Below are 24,947 nucleotides of genomic sequence, written 5' to 3'. Positions count from 1 at the left end.
AGGAGATCACAAAATAATGCAATTTCTGCACCACTGTAAGGTCATAAGCGGGCTCTCACCAGAAGAGTTGCTTCTTTTTGGATTTGTTGATTCACAGTTCTTTTCAGTTTGGTGTTTGGGTAGAATTGATTTTAGTATTTCTTTTTTTTTCCCTCATTGCATATTAATTGCCCTCTTCTGTTACTCAGCATCTTCTTCTTTTCTATTGTGCAATACCATACTCTAAATCAAAATTGACTGAGTATTTTTTTCTCAAGACTATAAACACAGTTGTTTTTTTAAAAAAAAATTAGAAGATAAATCCAACAATATCTAAATACAGATAAACAGTTTTAAATGATCTATTAATCTTTATTTGGACTGAAAAGCTCTGAAGATATAATGAGAAGGATGTAGAAGACATCTTACCAAGAGTGAACTTTGGGGTTTGTCTTTCTGTTACTTGTTTTTTTTTTGTAGATTTTTTTTCAAACAATGACATCAGTAATCCCTAACTACTAGCTAAAGCAAATCTGATTTTAAAAGGAAGCAAAATACAAAAACTTGGGAGACATGTTTGCTCAGCTGAGATCTAGTGAATAACAGTAGTGCAATTAGAGTGAAAGGAGTCTTAGGGAAAAAAAATTAAAAAGACCTTCTCAGAGTTATTTTAAGATCTTAAGTCATGAGTTAGGTCATGAGCTTCTTAGCATTTGGTGTGGTATCTGAGTAGACCCTCGGATTACAGATCAGGGCAGGTGCAGAAGACTATGCTATAAATACTTTTATACTTAAGGAGTTCACTTATTTCTTGAATGACAAACCAAACAAACATTAGCTCTGAAGAGGAAAATCATAAAAATAATTTAAAGCTTGATTTTCCAACAAATCATCCCATAGTTCTTAATTACAAAAGCTAAACTGCTCTCCGCCATTATGTAGGAAATGTTACAGAAAACGTTTTAGAGAGTTACAGCATATATTAAACATGACTGGCATGTTCTGGAGTATTTCTGTACTCGTTTGCTGCCTACTGAGCTGTGCAGAGAACTGGCCATCAGGATTCCTACCTTCTATTTTAGGGCCTTCTCTTGCCTTATGGCTGGAGCATAGATGACTAATTTTCCCAGAGAAATTTTGCTTTTTTTAATGCTTCTTTTAGAAATATTGTCCCTCAATTTCTTTAGTGCAAAGCATTTTACAGGATAAAATGCACTGACTGTACTAGTAAAACCTGCCTGATTTCATCAGTATTATTTTATTTGTTTTTCTAGGTGAATACAGATGTTTTCAATTTCCTATTTTTTGATAATATCCTACACTCACGTTGCTGGTTCCCTTTGTCCAAAAGGAACATTCCTGTTTTACAAGGGCAGCAGAGGTCGCAGAGACCTTTGAGAAATTGGTTTATATTTCATTTATACTTCCCTTCCTGTGAGGGAACACTCCACTTTTCAAATGACACATACAGGCCTCTGAGTGAGTTCACTCTGACTGACCTAACTTGAATCCTTAATAGTCTTTTAGGAGGCATGTTTTATAGAACTGGCAAAACCAGTTGTTAGGTGTAATTTCCTGTATATTCCTAAAAAAACCACAAAAACAAACCCACAACCCAAACCAAAAAGAGACCTAGGAGAAGAAGTAGGTAAAGCAACTCCAAGGGCACATTTGAAGTTTTTCCAAGTGATTATATCCACCTACCCTTTTGTTTGTTACCAGAATCAACCCCCTATGACCAACCCAATCTATGCCCAAAGAGCAGATCCTCCTCAAGGCAAATTTCTGCCTATGTCAAGGGATTGGTGACATGACACAAATATCATTATATAAACAGGTCCCAGCCTTACTCTGTACTGTATTGTCACTGAAGTGTGGCATCACCTGCTCACAGAAGGAGTTGTGAATTTCAATACCAGGTATCCTTTCCTGATGCTTTGAGTTGGCTGTCTTGATTTTCTGAAGAGCCCAATTAAATTAACAGAATTCAAAACTAGTTCAGTAGGTACTCTCCAGAAGAAAGTGAAACTACTGCCAAGGAGTTCCTTTGTCGATGAAATGAGTTGAGATGATGAGATGAGCCATTGTGATGAAAAACAAGAGGTGACAAGTAACATTAGAGAATTGCTATTATGCCATAAAAACAAAGTATGTGCTGCCTTCTTTTTTCAATAAGCAAAAATAATACAATCTGTCTTCACATATCAATTAAAGAGGGAGAGACTATACAAGTTATTTAATTTTTATGCCTTATGAATAGAAACAGTCTATCTTTCTTGGCCAGCTGGAATAGAAGTTTCCAAGTAATTGAAACAGTTAATGAAAGGTATAGCAAACATGTTAACACATGTCTGTACTTTTCATATTCTCTCCAGGAGGAAAAGAAAAATTAAATCACCATCAGCCAGTTCAGCCCCATGGATACAGGTCTTTTTGCTATAAACAAAGTTTATTAACTGGACATTTTCATGTAAGTAGAACTTTTTTCTTTTTTTTTTCTTTTTCTTTCTATTTTTTTTTTTCAATGAGGTGATACCATTCTTCAGGTATTTTTTTAAACTTCGAGTTCCTTTCCTTCTGCCTGTATCTCATACTTTCTCCAGTATATTAGAAACTCCCATGTCATGGCTAACATTCTTTTAGAAAACTGGAGTTGCACAAGCATTGTTTTAAGAGCCTATCAGCACCACTCCCAAATTAGCCAGACAGCTGTTTGTTTAATTTTGCAAGACATTTTCTTTCCCCAAAGTGAGAAGAGCTGCCTCATTGAATTCCCAGCCATGATACTCTATGTTTTTAAGGCATCTTTTGTGTTATATAAACATAACATAAATGTTTATGTTAAACATTTTTTTAACATAAAAAATGGTTTTTATGTTAAACATAAAAACACTTAGTTTTATGTTCTCCTAAACTAGGGCCAAAACATACTGATACATTTAACAAAGCTGTCAGGTTGTTGAACAATATGTAACTACGTATCTTTTAAATATTCACTACACTTATCTCAGAAAGGCCCTAATCTGTTCTATCAAGATAAGTGCAAAGAGAAAATCTACACTTTCGAGTTGGTTGTGACTAAATCTGTAGACTTTTTCAATACTGTCTTGTGTTTTAAAACACTCTGTGGAAGTGCAATGTTTTACTCAATAATTTTTACTGTTATTGTTGTACTAGTTTGGTTATTAATCCAATGCCGTGAGAAAGGACTGCAGTGAGAAATCATCTTTTCTTTAAGTAGGCATAAGGAAAACTTCTATTTTGCCAGTGGACTCCTGCTCTCTAGGAGCAGTACACACAAATCCCCATGCCCAGTTGTGAGCCTCTGAATTTTGTATAGTTCCTGGGTTAAATCAGATTATGGCCTTTCTAAGGACATGGGGATGGTAAGTGTCGTTCTGAACCCTCACCAGGGGGCTTTGCTATCTCACAGAGCTGAGGCTTTGTTTAAGCTCTCCAGGAGCCTCCAAGGCCGGCTTTGCAAATCCAGCCCTTACTGCCCTGACAAGTACCACGGGCCAGAAGTTGTGGGACATTCCCTCCTCTTGCAAAGTAACATTAGTGTAGCTGATCCAGTGACAGCACCAGGGAGGAATTCTCTGCTGCAAGGACTGAGAGTAGACAAAGAGGGTGCCTAATTTTCTCTTTGTGCAACCCAGATTCTGTGGGACTCATACACATCCCTGTACTTTCTACCAGGGAGCGTGTGTCCTGAGGACAACATGTCGTGTCTTGCTCACTCTGCTGATGAGACTGTGAGAGACATCCAGAAGTGAATTAAATAGGTCTCCACTTAATTATATGTAATTTTGTTAATTGTCTATCTGCTGCTGTCCCTCGCTGGCATTACAAAAGGGTGCAAGTCACCTCTGTGGTTTCCCTGCCCCAGCTTTTCCTGGGCTCCATCCCTCACAACTCTGGGTACCCCTGGCAGGACATGGCCCCACGACTGTTCCCGTCGAGGGTCGGTCTCGTCCCCCTTTTCTGTTCACTCTTTGCACCCTTGAGTTAGTAACACCGAGGCACTTCTCCCTGCAGGGCCAGGAGCCCCGGCCCGGTACTGCAGAGGAGATCGGTGCACTTGGGAAGCACCGGCAGCCGCCGGCACCTCTGCTCTGCCCCGGCGCTGCTCTGGGGCTCAGGGTCGCGCCCCAGCCCCTTCCCCTCGCTGCGGGTCCCGGCGGAAGCCCAGCCCTGCCCGGGGCTCGCCGCAGTCTGCGCTCCGTGCTCGGCTCTGCCCGGGCCGGCGCAGCGCCCACGTTTGCTGCAGGCTGGCCGTGGAGCAGAGGTGCCCCCTCCTCCTCCCCTCCTCCCCTGCCGGGGGAAGGTCTCCGAACGAATTCATTCCGTACGTGCATGCGGTTAACCCCTTACTGCCCGTGCTGCAGCCCCCGGACCCCGCAGCCCCGCGTTCCCCTCCGCCTGATGCCATCGGCTCTGCCACCCTCCTGCTGTAGAACAGATTGATTTCCACGCGTGGGGACGGCTCCAGCCCGGGACTGGTGTCACCCAGACGCTCTGCCCGCTGTGAGCAGCCTTCCACCCGTCTGCTCCGCTCCCCGCGCTCCGGCTTGATGACTTTTTTTTTCCTTCCCAGGAGTAGCAGCGAAATGTCCCGTCCTGCCTATTTGGAAATGGGAACAAATTGCTCCCCCGCCTTACCTCGCCCATCGCATCCCATATATAGTCATATCTACGGTCAAATGGCAGGCGGCAGCGAATGGGAAGGCTGTGCCTCCCAAAAAAACCCGGGGGGCAGCGAGAGAGGGAAAGGGGTAGGGACGAAAGGAGGAGGGAGGGAGGGCGGGAGGAAAAAAAAAAAAAAAGTCCTTTCCAAAAAAGTATTGGATGTCTTGAGGAATGCAGTCAGCCCCCTGGGAAAGTACATATCTGTGAGGCGCTCCCTGCCCGCCGCTTGCACTCGGCCGGCGCCCCGTCCCGCTCGGATCAACCCCGCCGCTCCCCCGGGGCCCCGCGTCCGGACTCGGGGCTGCTCCGCCACTTTCCAAGCTTTTCTTTCGGAAGCAGTTCGCGCGGGGACGCGCCCTAGCCCACCGCCACCATGGATGCCATCAAGAAGAAGATGCAGATGCTGAAGCTGGACAAGGAGAATGCCTTGGACAGGGCCGAGCAAGCCGAAGCGGACAAGAAGGCAGCGGAGGAGAGAAGCAAACAGGTCTGCACCGAGGGCTCGGGGGCAGCCAGCGCCGGGGCGCAGATCTTTCCAGACTATTCTCTTTTTTTTTTTTCTTTTTTTTTTTTCTTTTTTTTTTTTTTTTCCTCTTCTTCTCCCCTTACCGTAACTTGTGTTCCACCCCCGCGCCCCTGCAAAACTGGTTGAACTTTCCCTAAGGCAGAGTTCAGGCTGGCAGCCGCCGGCTGGAGGTTCCCAGGGGCGCGGCAGGAGGTCCTTCCCCCGTTCCCACCATTCCAGCTGGGGAGCAGGGCCCTGGGACAGCTGCGTGGTCTCTGTGCCTTTGTCACGGGGGGTCGGCTTAGGGAGGCTGCCCAGAACACCTGGTTAGCACTGGATGGATGTGCGGCGGTTTGGCAAAGGACAGTTAAAGCTGTGTGCGGCCACTCCAGCATCACTCAGCAGATGTGTCCGACTCCGGCTGCCCTCCCGCCCTTCTCCGGACGCATCCCCCACTTTTTTGTCCTTCTCCAACCCCTCTCCTTTATGCCTGGGGCTTTATTCGATTCAGGGAGGAGGACACATTGTTTGCGTTTCTGGGAGATCCTGAAGGAGGAGGGGGAAAGGGACAGTGATATATAAATTAATTTCACAGTTTTCTAAACCAAGGGAGAAACATATTTGTGCATTATATTTCCTCTTGTGCACCTAGTTAGAGGATGACATTGTGCAATTGGAAAAGCAATTGCGTGTGACGGAGGATTCAAGGGACCAAGTGCTGGAAGAGCTACACAAGTCTGAGGACAGCCTCCTCTCCGCAGAGGAGAATGCTGCCAAGGTATCGTGCTCTTGCTGGAAGCAAAGAGGATCTAACTGTCTCTCCTTCTTTCTCTCTCTGTCTGTCTGTCCTTTTCTGTCTCTTCTGCACTCGCACCTCTCCGTTTGCACGATCACACTGCCTGCTGCACCTTTTCCTGCCCGCCCTCCCCTCTCCACCGCTTTCCACCCACATCACAGCTGGAGGACGAGCTGGTGGCTCTACAAAAGAAGCTGAAGGCCACTGAGGATGAGCTGGACAAATACTCCGAGTCCCTTAAAGATGCACAGGAAAAGTTGGAACTGGCTGACAAAAAGGCCACAGATGTAAGTTACCCCCATCCCTTTCACCACAAACCCGATAGAGAAACCACACTCCCTGTGCTCAGGGCAGCCTGGACTCCTGCTCAGCAGCACTACAGAGCTTTGCTGAAGGCAGGGTCCAGGCCCCTCCTGGACAAGGAGGTGGGAAACACAGCACTGCCTCCCTGCATGAGGTTTGCACACTCTCAGAGGTGTCTGATTGGGTTTCTGCTCACTTGACATGTGCTTTTCATGTGTACTTGCCACTCTAGATGTGAAAGTAAAGAAATGGTGATTTATCTATTTGGGTGATGGGTAAAACTGCTCAGGCTGGAACAACACTGTCTTGATAGTAAAACAGAAGCAGAGAGTTAATAGTGAGTAGGTGCAGGAGAGGGAGATCCAGAAGAGCAAGGGCTGCTAGTTCTGTTTTCAAGAGTTCCTAGGCATGCATGTGTTAGAACTGCTGTTAGAGACTGGTTTGGCTCACTGGTCCCTGAGATATAAAGCCCTCTCCTGGCTTTTTTTTTTTTTTTTTCCCTTGGAAATCAGTGGAACTGCTTCACTTGTTAAAGAAAAGTCCAGTCTTGTGTGACAGAAAATTGTCTGGAAGATGATACTTGCTAGTTTTGCAGTTCAGAGGACAGGGATCCTGGGAGCAAGGCTGGGAGATATATATAGCTCAGCACTTTATATGGTAATAAGGCAAGAGCTTGTGCCTCTCCCATGCCCTCAGCCCACCCACCTGTCTGTCCCTGACATGCATTTAATGGATCGCATGCATGGAATCATAAGAGTATATTGTCTGTACAGTTAAGGTCCTGGTCTCTACTGCTGCTGTTGGACAATTCAGTTATCCTTGAGTAAATCTCAGGTCTGAGTTTCAGGATTAGATGAAACTACAGTATTTCCAAAGTATTTCCTATAGGTCAGCTTTGAAAAGTCAGCCTCAAAGCCATAGTGAAAAGGAGTTGCCAAAAATGAAGCAAGCAAGGAAATGTTACAAACAACTTCGCATGAAAGACAACGGGCTTTTATCTTATTTTACTTCTAAAAGGAATAAAGGATTAAAAAAAGGTTTAGCTTCAATATGGCAAGTAAGTTATATAGCTTTGAAAGAGAACCCAAGAACTTAAAAACAGAAGTGTTCAAAGGAACAGGGGAGAGGGATCCGTGTATAATGTGGATCAGATGTCTGCTCTGTGCATGGCTGCCATAGGAGAGGCAGCTTCCTAGCAGGACGTTTATTTAGCTTGTTCAAAGGAACCGCATATAGATCCAGGGGAGATATTCCTTATATGGAAAAGTATGCAGACTATTTGGAAACAGCTTGCCTAGGATGAAGGCAGGAGAAATGCTACTAGATTCCCGTTGTGAAACTAAGGATCTTCTTAACTGATCCCCACTCCACCTTCCCTTGCTGGAAAACAGCATTTGGAAGCTAGTTGAGGGCAATTTTATTTGCAGTCTTCCCTCAGGTGGAGGGTGGGAGAGTGTCTGGCTTGTTTTCATCGAGGTAAATGCCTTATTTATTTGTATGCATGGAATATGTCTGACAGTTCAGGAACATATTTCTTTGTTTAGCAATGCAGTGTATATTTGGGGCATTGCAGTTGACTCGGTACTTGCCTTGTTAGTTTGGATAGTTCCAAGCCTTAGGAAAAGGGCAGAGGCAGGGAGGGAGTGTCGGCTCGCTGGGATGGACTCGCCTTACACTGGGACGGGAAAATCTCACCTGTCCGGTATGACTCATCTCCTCCCAAAAGCCAGGCACATCCCGGGAGCCGCCCCACCCGAGAGGGGGCAGCCCCCTCTCCCCTGCCCGTGTCTCAGGAGCCAGGCCGGGGGAGCAGCACCTGGCGGGTTGCTCGATGGCATTTTATGGCGCCCATGAGGGGGCGGTTTGCGGGGGAAAGGCGGCTCTGGACCCCGGCCCGGCCCGGTCCACGGGACCTCGCCCGCTCTGCCGCCAGGCGGCGCTGCTGCCCCGGCACATCACCGGGCACGGCCCAGCCCCGGCAGGACCGGCCCATCCCGGGCCAGGACCGGCCCAGCCCCGGTCAGCAGCGGCCCATCCCCAGCCACGACCGGCCCCTCCCCGGCAGGACCGGCCCAGGACCGGCCCATCCCAGGCCAGGACCGGCCCAACTCCGGTCAGCAGCAGCCCATCCTCATCCACGACCGGCCCATCCCCGGTGGGACCGAGCCAGGGCCGGCCCATTCACTGCCACGACCGGCCCATCCCGGCTGAGGCCCAGCCCATCCCCAGGCCGGCCGGACCATCCCCCGCCCCGCCCGGTGCCGGCAGCCCCGCCCCGGGGCGCTGAGGCGGGGGGACTTCCGGGGCCGCGGCGGGCGGCGGGCGGCGGCGCGGGCTGGGCGAGGCGAGGCGCGGGCATGGCGGCGATGAGCTCGCTCGAGGCCGTGCGCAGGAAGATCCGCAGCCTGCAGGAGCAGGCGGACGCCGCCGAGGAGCGGGCGGGACGGCTGCAGCGGGAGGTGGACCAGGAGCGGGCCTTGCGGGAGGAGGTAGGGCCCGGGGCTCGGGGGGCGCGGGTCTCAGGGCAGGGCTGCCTCCTCGGCCGGTGGGAGGCCGCGTCCTTCCCCGCCGTGCCGGGCAGGACGGGTGTTACCTGCGGGGCCGCCTTCCCGGCTCGGTAACCCGAGCGCGGCGGGGCCGGGCCCAGGTGCGGAGCGCGGGGAGACAGCGCTGGGTGTGCTGGCCAACAGCAAACCCCGAGCCGCAATGAGCTTGGACTGGGGCGAGGTGTTTGAGATTACATCTTTTGTGTTAGGCTATGAGCAAGGTTTCATGGGGGTTTTTTGCCCCGCAAGTTCTAGTTCTATCCCATCTAGCCGAGTTCACCTGTGGGAGGTCAGCATGGCGACTCCTGGAAGTGCGTAAGGCTGAACCTGAGATGGGCCGTGGTACCTGACAACACCCGGCAGTGCGAGCGCACAGCCCCGGCTGTACATCTCTAGTCTGTGTTATTCATCAAAGCTGCTCGCCAGGACGGGAAAGGAACAGTAGGCTTGATTTTAGACAGAGGCAGGATATCAAGTGTGAGCAGCATAGGCTTACACAGCAGAGAGATGTAATTATGGGTGGCAGTGCCAATAAAAAAAACCTGATAGGTTTTGTCTTATCACCGACCTTTGGGAGTTCCGGCAGCTGTAGTTTAGTGTTTCCTGCTGTAAAATGTACAGTGTTCTTTGAGGCAGCTTCAGTGTCTTTAGTGGTTGCATAAAAACGAAGCAAAAGAACAAAGCTCTTGTGTAGTTTATTACAATAGAAAAAATGGTGATTATTAGATTTCTTATAATATGGGCCGTTCTGCACATTCTGGGCAGTAAGTTCAAAGGAAGAGCCTCCTGATTACTTGCAGGTGATCTTCCTTATGGAACAAAATATGGCTACTTGTGCTTGTGTAACTATTGCATTCTTGCAGATCACTTGGCATATCCGTTTTTTTCAGTGAAGACCCACAAGTCATTTCATAATGGTTTCCGTTTTTAAAAAACTTGTACTTACTTTCTAAGCTTTGTGGAGTAAAGGATGCAAATATTCCTACTTTCAGTAACATGTAAGCACACTGCTACATATTATCCTGAACAATATATTAAGGGATTTCTATTGGAAAGGGAAGATTTGCTGTTAACTTTCGTGGCAGAAGGAATAGTGCTGGAGGAGTGATTACAGCCTTCTGGTGAAGTCTTGTCTTCCCTTAAGAGTTCAGCTCCATTGCAATAACGCTTAGGATCCTAAAGGTTAATGTTTGTCTCTTCCCTGGAGTCGGTTTATGTGGATGATGTGGAATTCTGCAGAGTATGGTGTACACGGTATTTAAGTTTTTGTGCGGAAGGGTCAGTACTGGGGTGAATAAAGGCTGAAAACTGAACTCCCAGGCACATGTAGACGTGTGCTTTTTCTGCAGTGCTGGCTGCAGATGAGGGGTTTTATTGTTGCAGCTGTATTTCTGCAGGCTTGGGGAGGGAGGCTTTGAGAGCACTGCAGCAAGAGCTGAGGTGTGAATCTGCCCCTTCCCTCAGTGTAATGCCTTACGTGTATGGTGTGTGACCAGCTGGGGTTGTTACATGAGGGTTTTATCTTCCTGTGCGACATACACATAGCAAACAATGAAAGAGCTACAGCTGTGGCCAAAACATAGCACAGCCTCCAGCTTTTGATTGTTAAACCAGATTGTTTAAAGTTTCAGGGCTGTGATTAGCAGCCATTCCCTTGAAAAAGAATCTTCTGGTTTAGATACATACATCTCAAGGGGCTGTGCTTTTTCAAAATGCATTTTTTTTCCTCCTTCTGGAAAACAGAATCTCCCTTATAATAGTGATAATTAATACCCAGTGGTAACTTATCCATGTCATCACTCATTGTAAAAATATGTGGTGTGTAAGTGCCACGGCAGAAACGCAGGTTATGTTTGCATGGTAGCAGTGGGAGTGCCCCGAATATCACTGGGTTTTTTTCCTTCCTTGCCATATAAGGAGAGAAGTCCTGCTCTGCAGAAGAATATCTGGGGCCATATAAGGCTGGTGGGTAAATTCTTAGTGAGTTACTGGAGCAGGAAGTGAAAACTTGAACTTTAGTCACCTTGTGTTTTTGAAGCACATTTTATGCTCTTATCCTGATGAGGAGTCTTGACATGATAATAATTAACTTGCAACATTACAAATTTCCCTAGGGTAGCCTTTATGAGAGGTCATTTTTTTCTTAAATTTGAAACTTCAAATTCTTACCATTTTAAAGCCAGAAGTCCAAAACCACAAGTTTGCACCACTACTGCATGATTACATAGCTAAATGTTTTATATTTGGATTCATGTGGATCTCTAAGGATGAAGTGTCTTCTCCCTCTGGTTTTATGTGTTCACTGCCAATGCATATTAATGTAAAGATATAATTGCTTCCCTGTCTTTGTGTTACTTTCAGTCATTCTAGCTGGACATTGTTACTTTTATGTCAAAGGTTGTTTTACTTGTCTAGCCTGTAAATTATTCTTTCTTGTGTTATGCACAGCAAAATCTTTGCTGTGGACAACTGTATCGACCTACCTCTGGTTAGATAAGAAAAAGTACCAAACTGATACATTTGGTATCTGCTTTTGCCAGAGGGTTGGTTTTCCCCTCAGCTAGACATCATAAGAAATTGGGATATAGCAAATATATATTATATGTTAGTTTTCAGGACTAATTAAGTGTTATTCTCTGAAGTAATTAACTTTTTAGAATAGTTACCCTTTTATATATACTTTGTGCTTAATATAGTTTTGAAAGAAAATAAGTTTAATGATGATGTTACCACAAGAAAGCTGTTTTAGAACTTACTCTGCAACTTAAGCAAGTCTAGGTTTGAGGCTGTAATATATAATAGCTTGTAATGATAAGAGGCAGATGAGTTGCAAGTGTTGTACAGAAGGTTAAGTAAACAGGTAATTCAAGAAAGGCAAATTTAGAGGAAGATTGAGAAGGGAACTATGGGAGGAAGAAAAAAAAAAAGATGTTTCAAGGGATTGCTGCCTGTACCAGGACACCACCAGCACTTGCTGGTGCCTTTTTTGTCAACTCTTGCACAGCTTGCCTGTAAACAAAACTTCTGGGCATTTGGGCACTTCTTAAATGCTCTCATACTCTCTCTGTCAGCTGTCTCATTGCAAATGCTGGTCCAGGTGTGTTTTTGCATGTTTACACTGAACCCTTCTGGAACTCAAGGAAATGTCAGGACAATTCTTACAAAATATGGTGAAAGGTCATAAATAAAGGCATTGGGCTAACAGAAGAATTGAGTAATTAGTTGTGTTGATTAGAAAAAGGGATGGTCTGTAATTAATGTCTGCAAATACAATAACAGAAAATATTTGGGTAATGGTGCATAATTCTTCCTGTGCAGTTCTTTCTAGTACAAATTGTACAGTCCTCGATGTGCTTCGTTGAAAGCAAGCATTAATCACTTTTTTCCTTTGTTATGCAATAACCTCACAATTCATTCCTGTACATCTTTGTGTATTGACTTTTTAGTGGATGAAGTCAGAAATTGCAGAAGTGCTGTTAAATGGCACTAGCAGGTAATGGGGTGCCCTTTTACAAGGGAAGATCTGTGCCTTACTATGAATTCATTTCTGTTCTCCCTGTGCTTAGGCTGAGAGTGAAGTCGCCTCTCTGAACAGACGCATCCAGCTGGTTGAGGAGGAGTTGGATCGGGCTCAGGAGCGCTTGGCCACTGCCCTGCAGAAGCTGGAGGAGGCTGAGAAGGCTGCAGATGAGAGCGAGAGGTGGGTGGAGTCACACCTGAATGGATTGTTACCCTCATGACAAAGATCATAATTGCCAGGGTGTGGGTTAGGGAAATAAATTAAACCACTCCTAGGTCTCTGAACATGTGTAATCTGCTCTTCCTTTGTGTACATGGACTTTAGTTACAGCTTGTCTGTAGAAAATGTCCAAAATATCTTGGCTGGGATTATTTTCCAGTTGTGAAGATGAGATTTAAGTGTGGTAGGTCTTTTGCTGCATCATGACACATCCTGGGAAAACTGCTTGGCCCAGCCCAGACTTCTCTTGTTGGATTACAACTCCCTGTGATACTCTTGTGCTGTTGGATGATTCTTGCTTTCGTTGTGGGTAGCAAATTTCACCTGGAGAATAGCAAAGTGCTGGGAGAGGCTTTGGTTCTCCTGTTGGCAAGATTGATATGTGAAAGTGAGCGAAGGACAGAGACTGATAATGCCTTCAGATTTCCAGAAGTCCGTAATGTAAGTTAGGAACTCAAGATTTATGACTTTGGAAGATCTTCTCTCTTCTTCCAGTTGTATTTTATACCTGTGATAGAACTTTTTATTGTGAAAGAAACCCACACTTTCTGTATGTCTATGCAGTCTGTTGAAAAGAAATCTGCCAGAGACTCACAGTGTGTTTGGAAACATTTAAAGTAATTTTGGATCAGACATGTACAACACACAGTGTTTCTTGTTATGAAGGATTTAAATTTTGCTTTTAAGAGAGCACAGAGGGCTTTAGGGCTCTGACATGGCAAAACCCAGGAGAGTCTGGCCCATAGACATGATCCTTGTCAGTCCTGCAAGGTTTGTAACACGCTGTTGATGAGTGTAAAAGCCCAGATGTTTTCAATCTTGTTTGGTCTTTAGAAGCAACACCCTTTGTTTACCTTTCTGTAAGATGAGTTTTCCCTGTAGTTTAAAATGAAAAAGAATTCTATAGCCAAACTACAGTAAGAGCTAAACAAATCACACTTTTTCTTCCTTCCTAAGACATGTTTTGCTCCTTGAACTTCTGAAATGTGGGTGCAGGGGACTAAATCTATCATGTGAAGACTCAACGTCTGGGCTTCGTTCACCTGAATACAACTGTCTGAAAATCACATACCACAGGTAGTAGGGCTGGAGATAAACTGGCAAGCCTTGAACCTTGCATTTCCTGTTTTTCACGTTTTTCAGAGGAATGAAGGTCATTGAAAATAGAGCCCAGAAGGATGAAGAGAAGATGGAAATCCAGGAGATCCAGCTGAAAGAGGCTAAGCACATTGCTGAAGAGGCTGACCGCAAGTATGAAGAGGTCAGTTCTTGAGTGCAGGTCATCTCTTTCTAAAGCCCATTAGGCTGTGCCTGTAATTTTCATTTTTCTCCTTTGCCTTTTAAGTTCAAAAGATTCACAGACACGTCTCTTCACAGCTATGGAAGGAAAATCAGGCACTCAGATACCTTAGGGGACAAGGTGGCAGAAGATCTGTGCTTAGATCTTTCACCAAAATGTTTGAGAGTATTCCCTGAGCTCTTAGGGAGAAAAATACTTTCCAGTTGTTTTTTGGTGAATGAAGGGGAGGTCTTGAAAAATGTCAGATAACTAAGTCTCAAATGAATAATGAAGATACCACATAATCAAAACTCATGTGTTGACCAAAAAATGAAGAGGTCTGGCCCCCTGCTTTGTAGGTTCTAGAAACAGATGACAACATAATATAGTTTATATAGTATAAAACAACATAATAAATGTAGTGCAGCAGCATAATATCCCTGATTGTCCCTTGCCTGTCCTTGTAGGTGGCTCGTAAGCTGGTGATCATTGAGAGTGACCTGGAGCGCGCTGAGGAGCGTGCTGAGCTATCAGAAAGGTAAGTGTGGAACTGCCCTGAGATGTATGTGAGGTGCTAGGATAGAACTGTAACTGCATGAAACGTTGGCAGCACACTTTGTGTTCAGCTCAAAGCTATGTTTTGCTCATTTACTGTAATTGTTGAAATAAATGGTCAGTGCCAAAGTAAATGTGTTGCTCTGTGTGCGCGTGTGTTTTGTCACTGCATGCTGTACCTGCACACTGATTTTGTGAATGGCTTTTGTGCATTTCATGTGTTCACTAACAGCCAAGTCCGACAGCTGGAAGAACAGTTAAGAATAATGGATCAAACCTTGAAAGCATTAATGGCTGCAGAGGATAAGGTACTGATACTAATAGACAGTTTTTAGGTTTAACTGCAACCCAAGTCTTTCAGCTTCCATAGCCGGTTAACTCACTCAGTAGTAACAAATAAGTCCTTGCTATGCTCTTTACTCTCCTTGCATCTTGCTTTGGTGGTTTTCTTTGGTCTCTCTTTTTTTTTTTTTTTACTTTATTTTATTGATTTTTATCTTTAAAACTGATCTCCTGTGCAGCCAAAAGAAGCTGAACTGTCTCACGTGTAAAAGCTCTGTAAATGTTTCCGTGTAAGCCAAGAGCTGTAGATAAATTTCTGTCTGGTCATTGTCTTAATGTGCACTTGAAATGGTATTTGGCATTGCAAAAGTTGCTTTCAGTCTGTGATGGATCAGCTGCTTTTGAGGCTGTTCTTTTGCCCTGTAATTGTTTTCATTTTTCTCTATCTTTTCCCCCTATTTTCTCCTGTTTCTTTTGCTTGACTGAATCTTCCATCCTCCCCTTTCCTGCCTTCCCTCCAAAATAACAGCAAATGTGCTGAGCTTGAAGAGGAGTTGAAAACTGTGACCAACAACCTGAAGTCGCTGGAGGCTCAGGCTGAGAAGGTAGGCTAGAGACTTATGTGAGAATGTGTCCCTTACACTGTCATCTGGCCTATGGGGTTTTCTTTGTATGCTGATCACTTCGCAGCATTTCTTCAGGGCTGTTGTCAGTAAAGGCATTTGTATTTACTACTCAATTCATATTTGGCTCCAGTTGGACCATAGCATATCTTGTTGTTCCAAATAGGTCAGTATTATTTGGCCACATGTTCTGTTGAGTACTCTGACAGGATTAAGTGTTAATTATAGACTATCCCTCAAAATGGCACTGTGTACTAACATTAAATTTCTCCAAAATACATTCCTCTTAAAAGCTGTAATACTAATTTCTTCTCAAAGTTCCCACCATATTGCACTGGAATGTAACTCAAGGGAAGTTTGACTCTTGTAATAAACAGCCTTCCAAGTGGAATTCATTCTGTTTGACCTATAACAATTTCTTGTGTACAAATAATCTATTACAAGAGTTTAGAATGTGGGGCTATATATTTAGAATACCTATCTAATACCAGTGATACTCTTTCTAATTACAGTACTCACAGAAGGAAGACAAGTATGAAGAGGAGATTAAAGTTCTGACTGACAAACTGAAGGAGGTAAAGTTAGAACTGTTTTTTGCAACATATCTTCCAATGCACCTTTGATTCTTTTAGTACAAACTTTACTTTGGTGCTGTAAGGATGAACAGACTATTTTGGAAACAGTTTAATGTTAAATATCTCCCCTAGAAATTAGTTTATATTAGTCTTATTCTTTGCCTCCTCTCACTGTACTTTTTTTCATTTGAATTATTTCTCCTCTACTCTTGAGTACTGTGTGTATGTTTCCTAAAGTAGTTTGTGTTTGTCCTGACTTCAGGCTGAGACCCGTGCTGAGTTTGCTGAGAGGTCAGTAACCAAGCTGGAGAAGAGCATTGATGACCTAGAAGGTATGGAAATTGTTTCTCTACTTACTGTGGAAATACATCTCTTATTCTTCTCTTGTGTGGGGGTTTTTGTTGGGTTTTTTTTAATACCCAATTCTGCTGGGCTATTTTTCAAATGAAATGTATAGATAACTTAAATGCTTCAGGTGAACGGTGTTTTGCTCTTGCCTGTTACTTTTTCTCTTACATTCTCAAGACTCCCTCCACTGTTTTGCTTTATACTCTTCTATTTGGAAATATAGAAATGTTACAGGGTAAATGATCAGATGAGAAGTGTTATTATCATCTTAGTAAAAAGCTGATGAAGCATGTTGTATTATGTTTGCAATAGTTAGGAATGTAGCAAGCTAACCTAATTTATTACTGTGATAAGTGTGGGTCAGGGCAGGCATTTTATGGCATAGACCAGTTGTTGAGTTTTGGTAAAGCTAATAGATTGTATACTTAATCAGAAGGACAGCTTATTTAACTTCACAGGGTTTGTTTGTAAGGTTTTCATAACTATCAGAACTACAGCAGAGTAGTGGAGTGTGCTTTCTGCCTCTGGAGAAAATAATTCAGTAGGACTTTGTAATTTGAAGTTATGTGAAGTTTGCTGTTTAGGTGCATTACACTAAGTGTAGGATTTGAAGAAGCTAAATTGCTTGGTGTGGCCAGTGGATTCTGCATGAAGGCAATGAAATGCCTAAGTAGCTGCTGAGAATGTATGATCCCTGACTCGGGAAGGAAGCAGAGAAGAAAGATAAGTGTTTAGAAGGAACAAAAAATTGGTGTAAGAAGCTGAGGTTGACATCACACAAACCAGAGTGGTTTTTTTTTAAAAAAAAAAGGTAGAAAATGGAAATATCCTCTTTAAGCCCCATTTTTTTGGATCTTTTCTCCCTAGCTCCTGTGTCCCCTTCTAATTAAAACAAAAATCCAGGGCAGTGACACATGGATTTTTGCTTCTTTTCTACTCTTCTTGGTTTTCTGTGTATCACAGGTTGCCCCATTGGCAGTGCAGTTAATGAACTTGTTACATAGAACTGTTCAACATTTTCTTTCTTTTATTCTTCTCTAATTTTGTTCCGTTTTGTCTGTCACAACACTTCTTTCTGTGCACTCTTCCCACTTCCTACGGCTTCTGGATGGTATCCCCATGCCACCACCTTCACCTTCCACCCCATGATCCTGCTCCATGTCCTTGCACACCTCTGCCTTCCCTGGGGGAACATTAGATGAGCTCTATGCTCAGAAACTGAAGTACAAAGCCATCAGTGAGGAGCTGGACCACGCTCTCAATGATATGACTTCCATGTAAATGTCTTCCCAGCTTGTGCCCATCCCTGCTCCCCTGCCCTCACTGATTGCGCGGTACCGGCCTTGTGAAGTGATGCTCCCTGTGTGGTGGGAGATGCTTTCCTTTAGAGAGAATAGGTGTACAAAATACCATGAACACTTGCTTTACCCTGGCAAAGTGTGGGTGAGTGTTGTGCCAAGCCTGCTAAATACTCATGGTGATTTTGTAAGCTTGTGGTTACTCTTTGATTCTGTGTCTGCAATCCTTGTGTCTTGTGGTTGCCCTTTGTGTGTAGCTCTGTGTTTATCCTTTCAGTTCACCTCTGTTCAAACATTATCTACCAGGCCCATCATGTTCGTTTTAGCAAAGAAAATTGCTGTGGTACATTGTTGCATTCAGAGTGTATTCCTTTGCCTGCTGTCACAGTTTTTGCTCTGGCAAAGTTCCTGCAAAGATTTCAGAGAAATATAGATTGAGCTGTGTTCTCTGTTAATGACAGTAGAAAGTGTTTATCTAAATTTCCATAACTGCTCTGAGAATTTCAGCTGTTACCAGCTGAATCACATGTGGAAATGGATTTCAAATGCCTTGTCATTAAAACCCATAAAGGCAACAATTGAATTGTAGGTTGCTTCTGTGAATTTTCTGAATAGCAGTAGTAATTTTATTTGCATACACCAAAAATGTGGCAATACCAACTTTAGTCATAAAGAGAAAAATAAAGAGTGGCAGGAAAGTAGGAGAGTCAGCAGCTGTAAGGTGACTCATCAGTACAGTGTCTGACACAAATTGACTCTTGTTCCATGGACTCTGAACAGAGGTCAGCTGTGCTACCTTCACCTTCCCATGCATGAGCACTGCAGCAGACATGGGAGAGGGGAAGAGCTGTGGCTCTCAAGTGCTTTGGAGGTGCAATGTTTAGTCCCAGCTTTCCCTTTTGGAAGCCCAGGCATGCTTTCAACAAATTTGCTTAGAGCTTGAAATGTATCTTGTGTGTACCCAGATTTTAAATGTTTTTTTCTTCATGTTTTTTTATCCCCTTGTCTGTTGGTTATTTTCCTCCTTCTCTCTTACCAACATTTTAGTAGAGGTCTAATGTTGCCTGCTTTGTATGCTTTGATTTTTTGTTTCTAAATTCCTTCCCAACATATGGTTTTGCTCAGTGGCTTATCAAGCAAATGGATTTCTTTATTCTTCCTCTGTATACAGAGATTACAATATTTCTTCAATTTGGGATATTTCTAAGTGGAAAACACACTTTAAAATTGTACTCTACTGGTACATGAGGACATGACTCTATCATTCCAGTCCCAGCATGGTGTGCTGTTTCTCTAGCATAGTCATCTCAGCATGCTGGGCTCTGCTGTGCCATTGCTGCTTTTTTTGGAAGTCTTTACTGCATCTTTTTTCATTTTCTACCTTATCTCACTTTTTCTTTTCATGCAGATAAATTTCTTTGCTTCAGTTCTCCAAAGACACCTTCACCGGGTTGGATAAAACATCTTTCCAAGCTTTGGATGTTTCATGGGTTCATTGTCCTGTCTCCTAGCTTAGTTGACTCTTCCTCTATCACCTGTCTCAGAACATGCTCTGTTTGTGCTCTGCTGTACAGAAACTACATTTCTCAATGTAAAATAAATATCCCAGCTGTATCCCTTTTGCTATTCCTTTGCCTTTTATTTATTTAAGTAACTATTTAAGTTATTAATAAAAGTTACGCTTTTATGCCATTAGGGATTTCCTTTTTTGGTATTTTCATTTTTTTAGCTGAAAACACTTTTGCCTGAGTGTTGACAATGCCAAGCCAGTGAGTGCAGTGTGTGGGCTGGTGTTAAAACTGACCAGTTATTATTTTAGTTTTTCTCAAACTCTGCTGCAGATAAAATGACAAATAGATGTGATAGGAATTTTTCCAGTTGTTATTGTTAGGACAAAATTTGCAACGCCCCTACTTCCTTGGGGTCACTTGGTCGTGGGAGCATGGCTGAGAGAGCAGTTACATCCCTGATGTAACCAGATTTTTTACTTTAAAGCCTGAAATCTTTTCCTAGCTTTATGCTGAAGACTTCTTATCTTTATTTAAATGTGTTTGTTCATTAACTTATATATTTGAGACTGATTTAAAGAGCCAGTATCAAAAACTTTTAATCTTTTTCACCCAAAAATAATCCTTGAAATGTCTTGCAAAAAGGTTTTCCCTCTTTCATACCTTAGTTATTCAGCAAAGATGATGCTTACTAACATTTTGGGATTTTTACCATATATTTTTCTTGAGTGGCATGATAGGATTGGAAGTTCATTGGGGAGGTTTTGGAAGCTTTCCACTTTCCACTTGTGCTTAGTTCAGATTTGTGAGTTTGAATTGCAGGCTCATGAGAAATGTTTCAAAGCTGGAGTAAGAAAATTTTCATGATTATACTATTAATGAAATTACTCTGCTGCCAAGTGGAACATCATGGATTTCAGGTTTTATCTGATTTGTCACTGTCTAGTTAAGGATGAAGCATTAAATAGTGACATCTTGTGCTTTTTTTGTATTGTTATTTGCAGCTAGGGAGTTTATTGCCTTATTTTAACTTTATTTGCATCACAGTGAAAGAAGTTATTTTCCAGTTCACATGAAAGTGAAAACCAGATTGATTTCTGGTTATGCTATAACTCTATATATTGCTGAAGTTCCTAAGTCACCAGAGCTAAATAAATTCATTACACTATAGCTGAATTGTAGGTTTTAACTTGTAGAATAATGTAAATATCTCTTTTCTTGTTCAGCTTCAAGATTATTCAACAGTGCAGTCTAAACTAGGTTTTTTCCCCTCCTCAAAACTTGTTTTCCAAATAAGGCTTGAAAATGGATGCATTCCCTTCCTGGCCTGCCATGCTTGGATAATTTTGGCATATCCCAATTTTCTGTCTATGACATATCCTAATGTTGCTGGCTGGGGGATATATAACCCAAATACTGGATATATATCAGCAATCATAGATAGTTCAGTAACTTACTACTCCTCAACTGACATGCAGTACATGGCTGTGTGTGAAGTGTAAGCAAATAGAATGGGATATGTAAAAGTTAACCAAATATAATGAGATGAGCATTTGTAAGATAACTAAGGCTAATAACTTCACAAATGCAAGAGTTAGGGGGAATGTGGTCAACTGGAACTTGTCATCTGAGCCAGAGTAAAATATGCTGCAGCAACTCCAGCTTCTTAATCTATTGTGTTTTGGTTCATTGTTTTAGCAGAGTTTTTTGTCCACTCAATTCCTTGCAATACTGGTGTGTCTTAAGGAAACAAAAAAAAAATACAAAATCTATTGTAGGAACCTGTCAATTTTTAACATAGTGATTTTAAACATCAGTATTAAAATGTTGCCTTTTATGTCAGTCATACGTGATCAGCTCTGCCCTGAAGGATGGCAGATTACTGGCCAGAGTACTGGAAATGGGCAGTGCAGTGTAGATCCCCAGGTGGCTGCATGCAGAATTCCTGGCTGGTCCTGCTGTACTGATCTTCACTCCAGGGAGCTGTTGTGGTTCCCTGCTCCAGTGTAGTTCAGCACTTGTCACCCTCAGGTGTGGTGTTGTACCTGCAATGTCTGGCTGCTTTTGTGCCTGAGGCTCCTTCCCAGGAGTGCAGGGCTGGCTCTGGGCTCTGCTGAGCAGAGGCTGAGCTTTGCTCTGCACAGAGCCAGAATTCCCTGCTCCTCTGCTGGGGCTCCTGCAGAGCCAGGCTCTGCCTCTGGAGCAGATGGACACACAGCCCATGGGGAATCAAGGGTTCACTGTACATTTAGGAATGCTGTCCCTGCTTTACTGGGAGATTGAGTTGTTTTGGAAGTTGAGAAATACTGTAAATCTCTGCCTCAGTCAGAGAGGAGATTTCTGTGATGATGGTAAATGTAAGTTCACAATTCATTTTTGAATAATAACTATATACACTTTGTCAGACAAAGTGAGGTTTTAGTTGCTCTAAGGTTTTGATGTTTTTTTCCATGTATATGTGACGCTATCATGATGAGAGGGACGAGATCCATTTGTTGCTGGTGCAGGATGAGAGCTGTGAAACGTGTCCTGGCTTTACTGAGCTGGCTGTGGGAGTTTGGGCTAGGGAGGAAGCTGGGAGGAGTTGCTCACCATACAAGCATGTCCTGCAGACCAGCTCACTGAACAGCTTTGCCTTGTCCAGTGCCTGCAGGGGAAGAGGATTCCTGTGGAAGCTGTTAGGCAGCTCGTGGAAAAGAGTCAGAAACAGTCATTTCCTGTAGGGAAAGGGCTCAAGAGGTCAGGAGTGCAGTCAGGCTGTTGAGAAGAACATGGACAATTTGAGAACACAAGATAGTCAAAAGCCATTGTGGAACAATTTTTTTTTACTCTGCAGAGCAACTCTCACTAAATGTGCTGTCACAACATGGCTGTGGCTGTTCTGTTTCAACATGAATTGTCCTCTTTGTGTGTTGTTTTTGAGCTAGGTGTTCATCCTTCCTTTTTATTTTCACCAAATGTGAGTCTGTTTTCTTTCAAAGTAAAGCTTGGCAATGTAAAGGTATCAAAATGTGTTGATTCCAGTAACACAAGTATATTTTCCTATCAAAAATAACATTTCAGCCCATCAGGTTTCCTAGGAAAGGAGTATGGGCTGAGTCAGACCTGGTGGTAGTTGGCTGTTACCATCTCTCCTGCTGTTACTTATGCTGGCTGTGGTGCAATTGCTTTCTCTCTACTGGCAGATGAGGTTCCACCACACCTTAAATAGTTTGCAAAGGAAAATGGCACTCATAAAACAAACCTTTCACACAGTGTACAGGAGACTTAGTACTTGTAGGAATATAGTTGCAGTTCTTCCATTTCTATTCCAGTTTGTGTCTCACAGCTGTTCCCCACAGCAGGATTCTTAGCCAGTTCTTCATTTGGTACAGTAGCTGTTCCTTGGAGTAGCTATTTAATTACTAGAGTTCTAGAGACAGAGGTAAAATGTTTCTCTCTATGTTACTGAACTGTCTGTCGTGTGACCAGTTTCTTTATTAACTCTTATTTAACTGTTTTCTCTGTCTAATCTGTCTTCATTCTGCCTCTTTTTTCCCTTCTAACCTGCTTGCTGCCTGTACAGACCAACTCTACCAGCAACTTGAGCAAAACAGTCGCCTAACTAATGAACTAAAGCTGGCATTGAATGAGGATTAAACTTTAGTGTGACTATATTGTTAACTTGTTTGAAAACACCTTCTTCCAAATTTCCTTTAAGAATGAATCAGTAAATGTAGAAATAAGCAAGAAACTTAGAAATTGACATGGGGTGGTTTTTTTTGGTGTTGATTCTGTGGTAAATTAATGAAAGAAATTCTCAGTTTCTCTTGGGAAAATATGGAAATGCTTCTTTTGGATAAGGCTTTTCATTATTTGTCTGCACACCTATTTTGGAGGAGCACTAAGCTCTTCTGCTGTGCAGTAGCTTCTTTCCACTTAAGTAAAGAGCTACAGCATTTTGCTGACAGTATCCAAAAAGTAACAGCCTGCCGTGCAGAAAGGCTCTCAGTTTATGCAGCAGCATGAATTGGCCCTAAGATTTTTACCATAGTGAGAGAAGAATATTCACTAGAATTCATATTTCTGTATTTCAAAACCAACTTAAAGGATACTTACAGCTGTTTTGTCTGGAGACTTTGATGTGATAATTTTGCCTTACTATGAATTTGGCTTATATTTGACGTTAAAAAAAAAAAGAATGGGAGCTCCATCTGACAATTCCCAATCAGTTTAAAGGTATGCTTGCATAGAATGAAGTTACCAGTAGGATGCACCATCAGAACGTTATGCTCACTTATTGTATCAACTCTGTGTGTTAAGTGATTGTCCTATAAAAGTGTGCATGCAACATAAGGCTACTAACTTGGAGTTTATTTATTTTCTAGACGAAATAAGTTTCTTAAAGATCACTTCACTGAAAACTATAATAGCTTTAAATTTTTTGTTCTTTGTGTTTTTGAATTCTGTGAGACTTTTAATGCATATTTGCAAAGGACTTATTTTCTTTGTTGCCTATTTAAAAAAAAAAAAAAAAAAAAAAAAAAAAAAAAACACACTTATCTCACATACCTATAAGCAAAGAGCTTCCAGAACATTGTTGGCAGTGCATTTTCTTAAAAAATGCAGCTGTAAACAGTTCTAAACTTGCATTACTTGCCGTTTGTTTTATTAATTTGGAATTCTCTCTAGCTGTGTTGTCTGGAAACATTGGTATTTATGAGCATGCACATTTTCTTAACTTTCTAAACCCTCTGAGAGAAATGATGATTGCATGCCTTCATGTTCTGAGAATCAGTGCCTCCAAAGAACTGCTATTCATGTTGTAATTTTCTAATCCCACAACAGAGAAAGTGGCGCATGCCAAAGAAGAAAATCTTAGTATGCATCAGATGCTGGATCAAACTTTACTGGAGTTAAACAACATGTGAAAACCTTCTTAGCGTCAACCACACTATTTGTTTTATTATTTTTACACCTGCTTGCCGTGAAGCCCCAAAAAAACCATGTCTTTATTTTTAGTTTCACCACAGTCACAAGAACATCTGCTAAATTACCAAGCAGGGGTCAGGGAAACACCAAACTGGGCAAGCCATATGCGGGTTAAGCAACATTACATTATGGTTTAAACGTGCCATTTCCCAACAAAAATGTTACCTACACTTTGTAGAGAGTTCAGCAATTGGGTATGTTTAGTCTTTGAAGAATCCTGGCTGTGGCAGAAAGTGTCCCACCTCAAGTGCCAACTTCAGTTTTTACACAAGAAGAATGATTCACGTTCAAGAGAGATCAGGTGGAAATGGTGCTATTTTGAACAAAAGGTTCTACTTGAAGTCTTTTGTTTGATATCAGACAAGTCAGGAATAGTCCAGCGCAGTAATTTATTTTTACCAGAACTTGACTGATCTGTGAGAATTTGGACTTTCTGTGCCTTCTAATTCAATAAAATGAAGATACATAAACAATGGAGACAAGTGAAGGCTTCTGAAGGTTTTAAAGGTTTTAAATTGTATTCTTACTACTCAATACAGAAGTGTAGGTCAGCATTTCACCTTGAGTTTTCATTCGATTGTATTTTTCATGTTGAAATGAAAGATTCAATAAATTCAGGACAAAACATTAATTTGGAAGAGATTGTGTTAAAATGTATTTTATTTGTGGGGTCTTGGGGTAGGGGAGGAATTTTTAAACTGATATTTGCCTCACTTTTTTCACACTTTCTTTGAGCAGTCTTAAAAGTATACCTGTATGTAAACATTGTATAATTATATGAAATAAAATGCACATTTTAGGACATTTTTTTAATTTTGTTCTCCTGTGGTTTGTTTTTCATCACACTGGTTTCCTGTGCCATCCCTCTGTGAACTCTGCATGTGTGCAGTGGCGCTCATTGTGTGAAACACTGTTCACACACTGCTCTCAGTCTTTTCTGTGTTGTTGGGC

General features: G+C 42.7%; 1 protein-coding gene across 15 annotated transcripts; it reads left to right on the top strand.

The window, feature by feature from the left end:
- Positions 1-4,880: 4,880 nt before the first annotated feature.
- LOC310914842 (tropomyosin alpha-1 chain) lies at positions 4,881-24,809 on the top strand (the record flags this gene model as incomplete). Of its 15 annotated transcripts, none has more annotated exons than XM_083871284.1 (10): positions 4,881-5,155; positions 5,826-5,951; positions 6,131-6,256; positions 12,385-12,518; positions 13,701-13,818; positions 14,304-14,374; positions 15,203-15,278; positions 15,809-15,871; positions 16,134-16,203; positions 23,853-24,809. In XM_083871284.1, the coding sequence occupies exons 1-10, from the start codon at positions 5,042-5,044 to the stop codon at positions 23,933-23,935; spliced, it is 981 nt and encodes a 326-aa protein (XP_083727410.1). In that variant the 5' UTR covers positions 4,881-5,041. The 15 variants fall into 15 exon arrangements, with proteins under 15 accessions (XP_083727410.1, XP_083727416.1, XP_083727414.1 ...); XM_083871290.1 differs by lacking the exons at positions 5,826-5,951; positions 15,203-15,278; positions 23,853-24,809 and adding exons at positions 14,624-14,699; positions 17,418-17,496; positions 18,926-19,131; XM_083871288.1 differs by lacking the exons at positions 6,131-6,256; positions 23,853-24,809 and adding exons at positions 17,418-17,496; positions 18,926-19,131.
- Between the last annotated feature and the right edge of the window lie 138 nt (positions 24,810-24,947).

The sequence above is a fragment of the Zosterops lateralis genome (genome assembly GCF_965231275.1).
Source record: "Zosterops lateralis genome assembly, chromosome: 13".
NCBI classification, from domain to species: domain Eukaryota; kingdom Metazoa; phylum Chordata; class Aves; order Passeriformes; family Zosteropidae; genus Zosterops; species Zosterops lateralis.
The sequence above is the reverse complement of the archived record's forward strand: the minus strand, read 5'-3'. Positions and strand labels throughout refer to the sequence as shown.